The sequence below is a fragment of the Zalophus californianus genome, chromosome 10 (genome assembly GCF_009762305.2).
Source record: "Zalophus californianus isolate mZalCal1 chromosome 10, mZalCal1.pri.v2, whole genome shotgun sequence".
NCBI lineage: Eukaryota > Metazoa > Chordata > Mammalia > Carnivora > Otariidae > Zalophus > Zalophus californianus.
In genome coordinates, this window is record NC_045604.1 from 31,850,189 (window position 1) to 31,864,036 (window position 13,848).

Here is a 13,848-nt window from a genome sequence, read left to right on the forward strand (position 1 = left end):
TGCCAACTCTTGTTGTTTATGATCTTGATTTTAGCCATTTTGACAGGTGTGAGGTTTTGTGGTTTTGATTCGCATTTCCCCGATGATGAGTGATGCTGAGCCTCTTTTCATGTGTCTGTTGGCTATCTGTATGTCTTCTTTGGAGAAATGTCTGTTCATGTCTTCTGCCGATTTTTTAACTGAATTATTAGTTTTTTGGGGTCTTTCTGTATCCCTCAGGTATGGGTGAATTGTATAAGTTCTTTATATATTTTCAATACTAACTCTTTATCAGACATGTCATTTGCAAATATCTGTTTCCATTCAAGTAGGTTGTCTTTTGGTTGCTATTTCCTTTGCTGTGCAGAAGCTTTTTATTTTGATGTAGTCCCAATAGTTTATTTTTGCTTTTGTTTCCCTTTCCTCAGGAGACATATCTAGAAAAATGTTGCTATGCCTAATGTCACAGAAATTACTGCCTGTGTTCTCTTCTAGGATTTTAATAGCTTCAGGCCTCACATTAAGGCCCTTAATCCATTTTGAGTTTATTTTTGTGTATGGTGTAAGAAAGTGGTCCAGTTTCATTCTTTTGCACATTGCTGTCCAGTTTTCCCAACACCATCTGTTGAAGAGACTTTTTCCCATTGCATGTTATTGCCTCCTTTGTCAAAGATTAATTGATGATATAATTGGGGGTTTATTTCTGTGTTTTCTATCCTTTTCCATGGATCTATGTGTCTGTTTTTGTGCCAGTACCATTCTGTTTTGATTACTATAGATTTGTAATATAATTTGCAGTCTGGAATTGTGATACCTCCAGTTTTGTTCTTTTTCAAGATTCCTTTGGATATTCGAGGTCTTTTGTGATTGTTCTACTTCTATGAAAAATGCTGTTGGTATTTTGATAGGGACTGAATTAAAACTGTAGATGTAGTATAGACATTTTAACAATACTTGGTCTTCCAATTCATGAGCATGAGTGTCTTTCCATTTCTTTGTGTTTTCAATTTCTTTCATCAATGTTTAATAGTTCTCAGAGTACAGGTCTTTCACCTCTTTGGTTAAGATTATTCCTAGGTATCTTATTATTTTTGGTGCAACTGTAAATAGGGTTGTTATCCTAATTTCTCTCTCTGCTGCCTCATTATTAGTGTATAGAAATGCAACAGATTTCTGTATATAGATTTTGTATCCTGCGACCTCACTGAATTCATTTAACAGTTCTAATAGTTTTTTGGTGGGTTTTCTATATGTGGTATCATGTCATCTGCAAATAGTCAAAGTTTCACTTCTTCTTTAGCAATCTGGATGCCTTTACTTCCTTTCTCTTGTCTGACTGCTGTGGTTATGACTTTCAGTACCACTTGGAATAAAAATGGTGGGAGTGGACGTACTTGTCTTGTTCCTGACCCTAAGGGAAAGCTGTTTTACACCAATGAGCATGATGCTTTCTCTGCATCTACTGAAAGGATCATATGGTTTTTATCCTTTCTCTTATTGCTGTGATATATCACATTGATTGATTTGCAAATATTGAACTTGCATCCCAGGAATAAATCCCACTTGATCGTGGTGAATGATTTTTTTAATGTATTGTTAAATTTGGTTTGCTAATATTTTGTTGAAGAAGTCTGCATCTATGTTCATCAGAAATATTGGCCTGTAGCTCTCTTTTTTGTTGTGTCTTTATGTGGTTTTGAAATCAGGGTAATGCTGGCCTCATAGAATAAATCTGGAAGTGTTCCTTTCTCTTTTATTTTTTGGAATAATTTGAAAAGAACAGGTATTAACTCTTCTTTAAATGTTTGGTAGAATTTGCTGGTAAAGCTGTTTGGTCCTGGACTTTTGTGTGTTAGGAGTTTTTGATTACTAATTCAATTTCTTTGCTGGTAATCAATCTGTTTAAATTTTCTATTTCTTCTTGTTAAGTTTTGGTAGGTTATGCATTCTAGGAATTTATCCATTTCTTCTAGATTGTCCAGTTTGTTGGCACATAATTTTTCATAATATTCTCTTACAATCCTTTGTATTTCTGTGCTGTTGGTTATTTCTCTTCTCTCATCCCTGATTTTGTTTGACTCCTCTCTCTTTTGCTTTCTTTCTTTCTTTCTTTTTTTAAATGAGTCTGGCTAGAAGTTTATCAATTTTGTTGATCTTTTCAAAGAAACTTTTTTTTTTAGTTTCTATACCATTTCTTTATTATTTCCTTCCTTCTGCTGGATTTGGGTTTTGTCTGTTCTTCTTTTGCTAGCTCCTTTAGGGGTAAGGGTAGGTTGTTTGAGATTTTTCTTGCTTCTTGAGGTAGGCCTTTAGAGATTAGTTTATTTAGAGATTAATTCATTTATCCAACAAACATTACTGACTAGCCATTACCTACTATCACCGACATAAAATTTGATCCACAAAAGTGAACAGTGAACTGCTGATATAGTATATTATTTTTCTTAATTGAAGTATAATTGATGTACAATGTTATATTAGTTTCAGGTTTATAACATATTAATTCAACAATTCTATAAGTTACTTAATGTTCACCACAGTAAGTATAGTCACCATCTGTCACCATACATTATTACACTATTATTGGCCATATTCCCTATTCTATACTTTTCATCTCTGTGACTTATTTTATATAACTAGAAATTTGTACCTCTTTAGTCCCTTCACCTATTTTGTCCATCCCCTCACCCACTTCCCCTCTGGCAACCACCATTTTGTTCTTTGTTTTTAAGAGTCTGTTTTTTTCTTTATTGTTTGTTCACTTGTTCTGTTTTTCAGATTCCAATACAAGTGAAATCATATGGTATTTTTCTTTCTCTACTGGACTTACTTCATTTAGCATAATACCCTATAAGTCCGTCCACATCGTCAGCAATGGCAAGATCACACTGCATCTTTTTTATCCATTCACCTATCAATGGACACTTGGGTTGTTTTCATATCTTGGCTATTGTAAATAATGCTGCAATAAACATAGGGATACATATATCTTTTCAAAGTATAATCTTATTTATTGGAAGAATATGAGTATAAGGAACTACCCAATAATCATTATTTTTTCTGAGAGTACTCTTTTTGTTGTCTTCCAAATTATATATTTCCTCTACTATAACACTTTCCCTAGTATCTCTATCATGAAATGTAGTTCATATAACATTATAATGAGCTTTTATGCTCACTATGTTCCATTAGTGACTAAATATCCTTGAATACCATTACCTCGCTACCTTAGACTTGGAGATGAAAAATAGCACAGTATAAGCAAGACATGACTGAATCTGAGTCCAAAATAAAAAATGACACATTTTTTAGTTGGAGAAGTAAAAGGAGACTAGATGATGCAAGACCTTCTAAGTCATACAAGGAAATGCAGAATTCACCCTAAGAACAATAAAAAAGCAGCCCTTTAAGGAGAGTGAGATAATGAAACATACACTTTCAAAGGATATTTCACACTACAATGTAAAGAATGGATTAAAAATGGTAAAATGAAAGGTAAAGAGCTCAGTTACACAAAGTTTCTGCAATAATCCAGGAAAGGTGAAAATAACCTAAATGTAGAGAATTAGCAGATCTGATAGCTTTTTAGGAAATAAAATCAAGAGAACATGGAAATTGCCTAAACATAAGATTATGAGATTCTCTTGTTTGTAATTCAGACAACCAGATGGATGATGGTAATAATCACAAGCAAAAGTGCAATCTTGGGCAAAATAACAAATTTCATCTTGAAGACTAAGAGCTTGAGGTACCTATAAAAATATCAAGGGTCGTAGTGATTAAGATCAAACTGGCCAGGAAATGTGTGAGGAGCTTTCTCTGTGAAAGCTAAAGAATCACAGGCTTGGAGTCAGACAACCCAGCTGGGTCAAATCCCAGCTCTACCACTTACTAGCTATGTTACCGTGGGCAAATCTGTTAATTAGTCTGAGCCTCAGTCTCTTATTTGTAAAGTGTGAAAAATAATGCTTTGTATGTTATCTGTTAGAAATAAATGAGGAAATGTATTCAAAATGTTTAGCACAAGGTAGGTGTATTTTAAGAATTCAATCATCAGTAGGTGCCAACAGTAGCGGCCAAAAGCAGGATGAAGATGGTAAGACAGTGAGCCAGGTGGTCAACTTTTCAACTAAGGCAAGGAGTGATGAGGAGGGTAGACGATAACAGCTATCAGAAAGGTGAAAATCATTAGATGGGAAGCAGGAGCCTCAGTACAGCAGGTTTCACCCCTTCCCACCCCCAAGACAAAGTAGTGATCAGAAAGAGGTACTGTGGATGGAGAAGGCTACTGTTGCTTCCTCCTGATCCTCATGGCTTACGGCTATTAGAGAACAAGTAGCCTCTACCTGAAAGGGTTATGGGGTAAAAGCAGTGTCCTTGGGGGAAAGAGGTACATTCCAGTCAAAAACAAAGAAGTGAAAAAAAAAAGTTCAGTAAGAAATGAGGGATGTAGGTGGTTACTCGTACAATGAAAGAGAAATTCTGTAGATATTTGTATATTTTAATATTCACATTCAAAAAGGTGGTGCTTAGAAAGAGAACTGATTGATTTCACACCAAGTTTATATTCATTCAACAAATATTTGCTGAATGTCTACTATGTGCCTGGGTGCCATTCTAGGGACTAGGGATAAAGTTTATACTCTAGGAGAACAATGATAACGAACAAAATAAAGAGTGCAAAGGTGATAAATTCTATGGAGGAAAAAATATGGCAGCAAAGGCATACTGTGTTGGGGTGAAATTTCAATTTTCATTGAATGATCAAAGTATATGATATTTAAATATATACTTGAAGATGAGTGAGCAAGCTGATGAGAAACTACTAGAAGGTTTTAAACAGACATCATTTGACTATAATGTTATATTTTATATTTAAATTTTGTATAATTTTGTAATGGCTTCTGTGTTGAGAGTAGAGTGAAGAGAGGCAAGGGTGGAAGCAGAGACCAAGTGGGAGGCCATCACAATAAGGTATGTGAAAAATCAAAATAATTTTGACCAGGGTGGTAGCACAGAGTAAAAAGTATTCTGATTCTAAATATATTTTAAAGCTAGAGCCTATGGATCTATTAACAGATTAGATATTAGATGACAGGAATGGGAGGGAGTCAGGAATGTCTCTAAAAATTTTAGCCTAGCAACCGAAAAAATGGACTTTCCATTACTTGTGATAGAGAAGACTATAGAGGGGCGCTTGGGTGGCTCAGTCAATTAAGCATCTGCCTTTGGCTCAGGTCATGATCCTGGGGTCTTGGGATCGAGCCTCATGTCGGGTTCCTTGATCATAAGGGAGCCTGCTTCTCCCTCTCCCCCTGGCTCATGCTCTCTGTCAAATAAATAAAATCTTAAAAAGAGAGAGAAAGAGAGAAGACTGTGGATAGAACAGTTTTTTTTTTTTTTAAGATTTTATTTATTTGAGAGAGAGAGAGAGAGAGAGAGCACAGTGTGGGGGAGGGACGGAGGGAGAAGGAGAAGCAGGCTCCCAGCTGAGCAAGAAGCCCCATGTGGGACTTGATCCCAGGACCCCAGGATCATGACCTGAGCCGAAGGCAGATACTTAACCACCTGCGCCACCCAGGAGCCCCGTTAGAACAGTTTTAGGAGGAATATTTAAAGGTCAGTGTCAGACATGTTATGTTTGAGACATGCAAATCTGATGTCAAGTATGCAAGTGGATACATGAGTTTGGAATTCAGGGCAGAGGTCTGGATTGAGATATAAATTTGAGAGTCCCCAGCACATAGATCATATTCAGAATCCTGAATTGTTTAGAGATTCAGGAGGTGAGGAGACATCAGCAAAGGAGGGACCACTAAGACAAGAGAAAAAGAAAGTTCTTAGAAGCTAAGCAATGAACAGGCTTCAAAGAAGAAAGGATGATCAACTCTATCAAATGCAGCTGATGAGTCAGGAAGGTGAGGCCTGAGCCCAGACAGCTGGACTGAGCAACACGGGAAGTACAATCCTGGCAAGAGCAGTTTCAGTGGCATAGTCAGGGAGAATGCTGAATTGGAGCACATTTCAGAGAGTGAAAGGAGAAACGAGACAAAACTACAAATAAATCTTTCTAGGAATTTTGCAATAAAAGGCAGCAGAGAAATAGGTCAACAGCTGGAGAGAAGAAGGACTTCAAAGGCTGTTTTTTGAGTTTGTTTGGTTCGGTTGTTGTTTGATGGAAGAAATACCAGCACAATAGTATGTAATGGGGAGGACTCAGTAGAGAAAGCTGAAATAAGCACGGGATGAAGATGGGATCTGGGGCTCACGAGAGCGCTGGCCTTTGAGGACAGCTGGCTTAGTTCGTCTGGTAACAGAAAAGGCAGGTCATAAGAGTACAAGGTTCTGGGAGGAGGATATCTGTGGGCGATCTCTTCTGATTGTTCCAGTTTTTTTAAGGGAAGTAGGAAGCAAGGGCATTAGCTGAGAGTGAGGGTGGGGGAAAAAGTATTGGGGGCTGAGGAGAAAGAAGATGAAGTAGTCACTGAGGAGGCAGGGGAACAAAGGCACTCAGGGTATGGCTGCTGACATACATAATCTAAGGGTTACTTGAGGTCCATGGTCATGAACTTAAACTATGGCAAGAGTCTTCTTTCCTCAAAACAGCTGCTGCTTATTCTCCTGTTACCTTTATCAATAATGTCATTCAATGAACTAAAATGTCAAAAGGAGAACAATACATATAAACAATACATATGAACAATACATATAAACAATACATATAAATAAATATACATATAAAATGTATAAAATACATATAGAACAAAACATATAATACATATAAACACATAAACATTATATATATATATATATATATATATATATATATATACATATAAACAATACATATAAAATTCCCCAAAAAAGCTCTACTCGATGCTATAGGATAGGTGCTTTGGCAAAATCAATTTATCAGAAGAAGCTACATGATGACACTTATTTCACAAAAAAAGGAATCCTATAAGATAAGCTAAAGACAGGGGAAGGTAATACAATTATCATGTGCAAAAGTCCTATCCACTCAACAGTCAACTGGGAGCTGAGTCACTCTGGCCCATAATGCACCTGGATTACTAGCCTGACATGCTATGAGGTAAACCTCATCTCATCTCTTCGTGCTCCTTTCCCAGAGGAAGGACAAGGACAAGCGGATTGTAGTTTGGGCTGCCATGAAGCTTTAAGGAATGGTCTACCTTACTGCCTGGACTGGAAAACAGCAAGACAAGATTTTCATACCTTCCAAGCTGTCTATTTGTCTACCTGTAAATGTGGGATGCCCTCTTTCACAGGTAGCCAAAGTGTTACACTAGTTATCTACAAATTTACAAGCAATAATTATAATCTAAGCCCTGAAGATTATTACAATTAAAATAAATCCTCCTTCTAATCACTCCCAGAAATCATTAGAACTGTATTGATAATAATTGTTTTATATTTACATTTATGATAAACTTGTGAATGTACCAGAGCCCTCTTCAATGACCATAAATCAAAATTCTCACAAAATGTTAGTTGTAAACTTCCCTTGTTTAAAATTAGTCTCATAGTAGAAAGCAAACATTTTACTATTTATCCGTCACTATCTTGTACACAGTCTGCATTTTTTAAAAACATTAAGCCAAACCCATTGTTCCACAAACAAGAGTCCTAAAGCAGTAAGAATATATAGAATAAAAATCTAGTCAAAATATCCTTGCAGTACCTTCTAGGCTTTAATGGAGGGAATTAAAGAAGGAAGGGAAGGGGAAAAAATGGAAGCTGATAGAACAAATTTTCCCTAAGCTCAAGAGAATAACAGTAATACAAAAACACATTTGAAAAGATACATAAATCTCACAATCTAAAACCTCAAAAAAAGAAAGAAAGAAACTCCTATACTAAAAATGAGACCATACATTATGCATTATGGGGTTAGAGTATTCATCTCGGAACAAGGAAAGGAAAGATATGCCAAGAATACACATCACTCATCATTATAACAGGGCATAATTGGTATTTGACACTTGGAAAGCTGACTTCCCTAGATTTCTGTTTATGTCCACACTATTATTAGCATTACAAAAGTGAAAGAAGTCACTTGGCTATGAATGTTGCCATATCACAGCCCCGTTATTCAGGTCAATGGTGTGGAACAAAACAAAAGAAGGTTGTCAACCCCGAGCAGACACTGTCCTTTCCCAGCCCTTTAAAATAATGCTATTGGGGTGCCTGGATGGCTCAGTCGTTAAGCGTCTGCCTTCGGCTCAGGTCATGATCCCAGGGTCCTGGGATCGATCCCTGCATTGGGGGTCCCTGCTCCGCGGGGAGCCTGCTTCTCCCCCTCCCTCTCCCCCTGCTTGTGTTCCCTCTCTCGCTGTGTCTCTCTCTGTCAAATAAATAAAATCGTTTTAAAAGATAAATAAATAAATAAATAAATAAATAAATAAATAAATAAATAAATAAATAAAATAACACTACTGAGAACAGTAACATTTTTCAAAGACCTAATAAGCAATAACGTCTATAAGCTCTTGTCAGGTAATCTTTCTTTCACAATCTCACACTATCAGTCTGAATGCAGAGACGGGGGGAAAGGCTTCTCCCTTCCCGCACTTGCCACAGGCAGCTAGAACCTAGGATGACACTTGCCCGTTTCCAACAGGGAAAGCGGTCCAGCCACACAGGAACAGCAGCAGGGGGCATAAACGAAAGGGACCAGTGTGAAAAGAGATGCAGAACCACGTACATGATCTTGAAATTTATGCTGCGTGGCAGCCTTGTGTCTCATAGGAAAACAGGTACTTTCATTTTTGCCTCCTACTGCCACTCCGACCTTTCCTGGCTGGTGACTCAGTAGGAGGCAAAAATGAAAGTGCTTTTTTTCCCGCCTTTGAAACTAGGGCTGTTCCAAACTGTGGATTTCAAAATCATAACATGATTTTTTCCATAACAGGAAAACACCTAGTTTTCCAAAGTACTTCTTCTACTGTCTTCACTAGAAACAGTAAACTATGAAACAACAATGTTTGCCTAGAGGTGTAAGATTGGCACTAAGATGTGTTTATATCTATCTGATTGTTAGAAGCTGCTTAGTATAATCTCGGTAATTTATGACCAGGACATAAAATATAGACAGATTTTAAAAAACAACCGTCTTGAAATTAAAATACTGGACACTGTATATTAACTAACTGGTATTAATTCAAAACTTAAAAAACTTAGGTAAAGGGCTAATTTAAACATCTTCATTTGAACGAGTCTCTGGTTGGCTTCAATTACCTATTCTTATTGAGGCCCTGCTCCATGTGAGGAAGTACAGTACCCAAGTAAGTAAGAGATAGTCCTCTTCCTCAAGGAGAGTTTAACCCAGAAGAGATAGGAAAATATCCACATAAAATAACACAAAGGTGTCAGAAATACCATAAGACATACAAAGAATGTGTATCATCAGGTTTCCAAGAAAAAATACTATGTTCAGAAAATCAGAAAAAGCTTCATGATAGAAACGGCATTTTAGGTGGTGCTTGAAAGTGGGACAGGATTTCAAAAGTTGGAGAGAAAAATGAGGGTGCAAAGTGAACAAAAATCACAGAGGCAGAAAAGGTAGTTTATGTGTAGGCAGTATTTTCTGAACTGTGTTTTAGATACCAATTCTGAAAGAAGTCAATAGATGCACTTAAAAAAAGGAGGGGAAGGGGGCCCCACAGTCAGATAAGGGTACACTGTTATTTTAAACACTATACCCTATGTTCTCCTCTTGGAAATTTAAAATGCACATTAGAATAAGAAAGGCTCTGAGCAAGGACAGTCATAAAGTAACTGTTAGCCCAAGTCCCCCCAACCTATAGAACTCATTTGAAAGAACACCCATCAGTTCAATTTCAGAATTACTATCTAAGCAAAATTGAGATAAGGTAAGCAGAGTAAATTTGAGACATATTACAGAATGCCTCATACACAAAACTGAGAAATGTGGTCTTTATGAATGACAACAAAATGAGGTTTTGACCCTACATGGGGGTGTTTGTTATTCAAACATATCATTACATACTGAGCTTAATGGGAAGCTCTGTATGAAACATTTTTTTTTTACTTCATTTTATTTTACAAAAAAACAAGCAACCACCTAACAGGAGAAACATACTACTAGTCAGAGAACATGAGAAAAGCAGCAATAATGGAAGGCAGTTGTGGATAAGGCAGGATCAGCCAGCCAAAGCAAAGACAGGTACCAAATAGACAGGCACCCCCACAAGCTGGACACAGCCTTGCATGCGTTCTTTTTTCCCTAAGTCTAATATTAACTCTCAAAGCCTACAGGCCATTCAATTACAGTCAAAATCTAAAGCTGCCTTTTTTTAAAATATTGTACCTGAGAACTAAGTTTTCTAAAACACAATTTAAAAATATACACAATTCTGACTACAACTTGAAAATTCATAATTAGCATTTTTTGGCTTTTATTTCTTAAAGGAACTTTTACACACACACACACACACACACACACACACACACACACACACACACACACACACACACACACACACACGGACTCACGCCAGCCATCATGAGAAGAAATTACCTGTGGTTGGAACTGGGGAACAGGTGGCCCTTGCATTCCTTGTGATTGCTCATCCATTGTCTGAAGCAACAGGAACTTTAGAACTCTGCAAAAATATAAAGTTTAAATTTAAATAATGTAATCATTACCAAGTCATGTTGCTCATCATATGCCTGAGGCTTGCATTCAAATATCAGATTTACCTAGTGGTTCAAAAAGCACGCATTAAGATATCCCATATTCTTCTGTCATTTGCTAAATCCAAGCTCTGTTTAGCTAAAACAAAAGGTATTCACTGTCTCAACTAAGTCCATTTCTCCAAAGTAGTATTAGGTGCTTAGAAAATCCTATTTTATGAGATGAAATTCTCTCTTCTCCATTATACCTTACAGACGAAACAGGCTTCCCCTTCCCCATGCCAATGTGCAAAGATAATTACCATAAGCTTCCCATAAATGTGGCAAATGTTCTATAACTCTAAAATGCACTTCTTCATATTCTAAAAATGTTAGTACTTTTGTTATGTATGTCCAACTATAATTCTTACTGTAGTTTTTAGGTTTAAACTTAAAAGGCCAGTCCTCCTATGAGGGTGTTTACATTTTTATGCATACTTTGCTTATAATTAAAAACATTCAGCCATCAACTCAGTTAACATAAGCTGAAGACTAATTCTATGTCACCTACTGCACAAGGCTCAAGAAGTGAACCTCAAACAAGACACAGCTATTGCCCCACCGAACAACACTTTTTCTACACGTCAATTACTTCTCAGTTCCTCACAAGTGTTAATTTTTAACTAAAATATAATGTGTGGGTTGAAAAACTAGGATCCTTTTAAATGGGATTAACAGAGAAACTAAAACACATCTTCACTTCATTATACTTTTAGAAAACAGTTAAAAAATGACATGGGCATTTGTATTGTAAATATTCCCTTCCATTCTGTAACTTGTCTTTTTAAAAACCTTTCTAATGGCATCTTTCAATTAACTAATGAACAGAATTCATAAATTTAATAAGGTCTAATCAATCATTCCTTTACAATATCTTTGTGTACTATTTAAGAATTATTTCTGTACTCCAATTTCTCATACATTATCTTATAACATAAGCTTTGTTGTTTTACCTTTCAAGTTTAGATCCATAATTGACCTGGAATTAAATTTTTGTATGACAAGGTAAAGTCAACATTTAGGTTTTTTTCTATATGGATATCCAACTGACTTCAAATCATATATTGAAATGATCAGGCTTTACCCCACTCCCCACAATACTACTATGTCATCCTTGCCATATATCAAATGACAACATGTACATAAACACACACATACCCCCACACACACTGCAAACTTGCTGAACTCACTTATCAGTTCAAGTAGATTTTGAGGGATTCTTGCCTTATTTTAATGACTAGAACTTCCAGTACAATGAACCTAAGTAGAGAGTAGACATCCTTTTATTGTTCCTATCAGGAAGAAAGTGTTGGGAAGGAAAAATTTCCCTTCACTGTTTAAGACTCTTCTAGCTGCTATAAGAATTAAATTGACATGACAATAACAGGAGAAAAGTTTGATAACATATATCAAAAGTAACAGGAGAAAAGTTTGATAACATATATCAAAAGTAAAAGGAGAAAAGTTTGATAACATATATACCTTCTATATATAAATATATATATATAAAAGCAACTCAGGAAAACTGAGCAACTCCCCAAAACGGTCAAAGCTATCAACATAAATACCATCTTCAGCCAAAGACAAAAGATGTTGGGAGTCAGTTATGGGAGGTTACCAAGAAAAGCACAGTAAACAAGAGTAAGGTTATTATTCAGATTAACTCATTGCCATCTCTATTAGTAATAGTTTCTAGAAATTGAGTCAAACCCTCTTCCTGGTACAGCAAGGGAGACACCTTACAAACGGAGATTTTTTCCTTACAAATACAACTATCTCATACAAAAGGGTAACCTATTCTCAGGTTCCAGAGCTTCTCCTGTGTTTGCAGCATCTTAAAAATAACCGGCTTAAAATAATCAATATGCCAGGGCGCCTGGGTGGCTCAGTCGCTAAGCATCTGCCTTCATGAAGCTCAGGTCATGATCCCAGGGTTCTGGGATTGAGCCCTGCATCAGGCTCCCTGCTCCGCGGGAAGCCTGTTTCTCCCTCTCACACTCCCCCTACTTGTGTTTCTCTCTCTCTCTGTCAATAAATAAATAAAATCTTAAAAAAAAAAATTAATCAACATGCCAAAGAGGCATATCTTAGAAAAATATGCTCCCTTACAAAAGCATTCTTCACATGAATGAAAGATGTATATTTTTTAAAGATGTCTTAATTTATCAGGTTGAGATAGTGCCCTTCTTACTTTGCTAAGAGATTTTATAAAGAATAGATGTTAAATTTTAACTCAAATGCTTTTTCTACATCTGAGAGAATTATATAGTTTTTTTGTTTGTTAAAATGTTCAAGTATGGTGATTCATTTTTGAATGTTAAGCCGGTATTCATTTCTGGGATGAACCTCATTTGGTCATAACATGTAACTGTATCTTCTATTTTTGGATTGGATTTTATATAGTGTTAGATCAAAGGAGAGGAGGATATGGAAGGAGAAAGAGAACTCTAGTAATGAATTAGAATATCTTTTACTGTGAAATCCAAATAATTAAAATCAGCATTTCACATCTAGTGTTGCACAGTTTCACAAAACATTCCATGAAAAAAAGGGTTTCCAGGTCAAAGACCTCTGTGAAATATTACTCGCTATATAAATCACTCTTAGAGCATCATAATAAATACCAGCATACTAAAGGATCCAAGCAGGCCTGCAGCTGATAAAAAACAAATTCATTTAAAGCCTCACTTATATTTAACTTATTTAACCATAAAATGCTTTCTTTATGTAACATTTTCTAATATCCCACCACTTGACTAATACTAAGAACATATGAGAAGTTTGTGCTAGATTATAATAAAGTGGGTTTATCATACCTATTGACAAATGACAATGTCTGAGTCAATAAAATTATGAAGGAAGGAAGCCAAAGTAAAACAAAACAAAACAAAAAAACAAAAAAAACCTAAAAAACTCAAAGAAACCAGATGAGTAATTTAACCTAACACTCTGAATAACAGGGAACTCACTTCTGCAGTATCCCTGACAAACGTCAAAAAGCCTCTGCTTGGAAAATTAACATCTGTATGAAATTCTCATATTTCATGTAAGCTTAATAAGTACGATGAATAAAAAGTGAAATTTTCTTTGCATAATATCTAACATGGTTCCATGTGTCACTAGATTCTTCATGCTATTACAAAATAAGAATAT

General features: G+C 36.0%; 1 protein-coding gene across 3 annotated transcripts in view; it reads right to left on the reverse strand.

Moving 5' to 3' along the window:
* Nucleotides 1-13,848, reverse strand: part of NEK7 (NIMA related kinase 7) — a 164,653-nt gene that overhangs the window by 84,727 nt on the left and 66,078 nt on the right. For all 3 annotated transcript variants that reach the window (XM_027610102.2, XM_027610103.2, XM_027610104.2), the window contains one exon: nucleotides 10,541-10,625. In XM_027610102.2, the coding sequence (XP_027465903.1) occupies nucleotides 10,541-10,597 (57 nt within the window). In that variant the 5' untranslated portion in view covers nucleotides 10,598-10,625. The remainder of the gene's footprint in view (nucleotides 1-10,540; nucleotides 10,626-13,848) is intronic.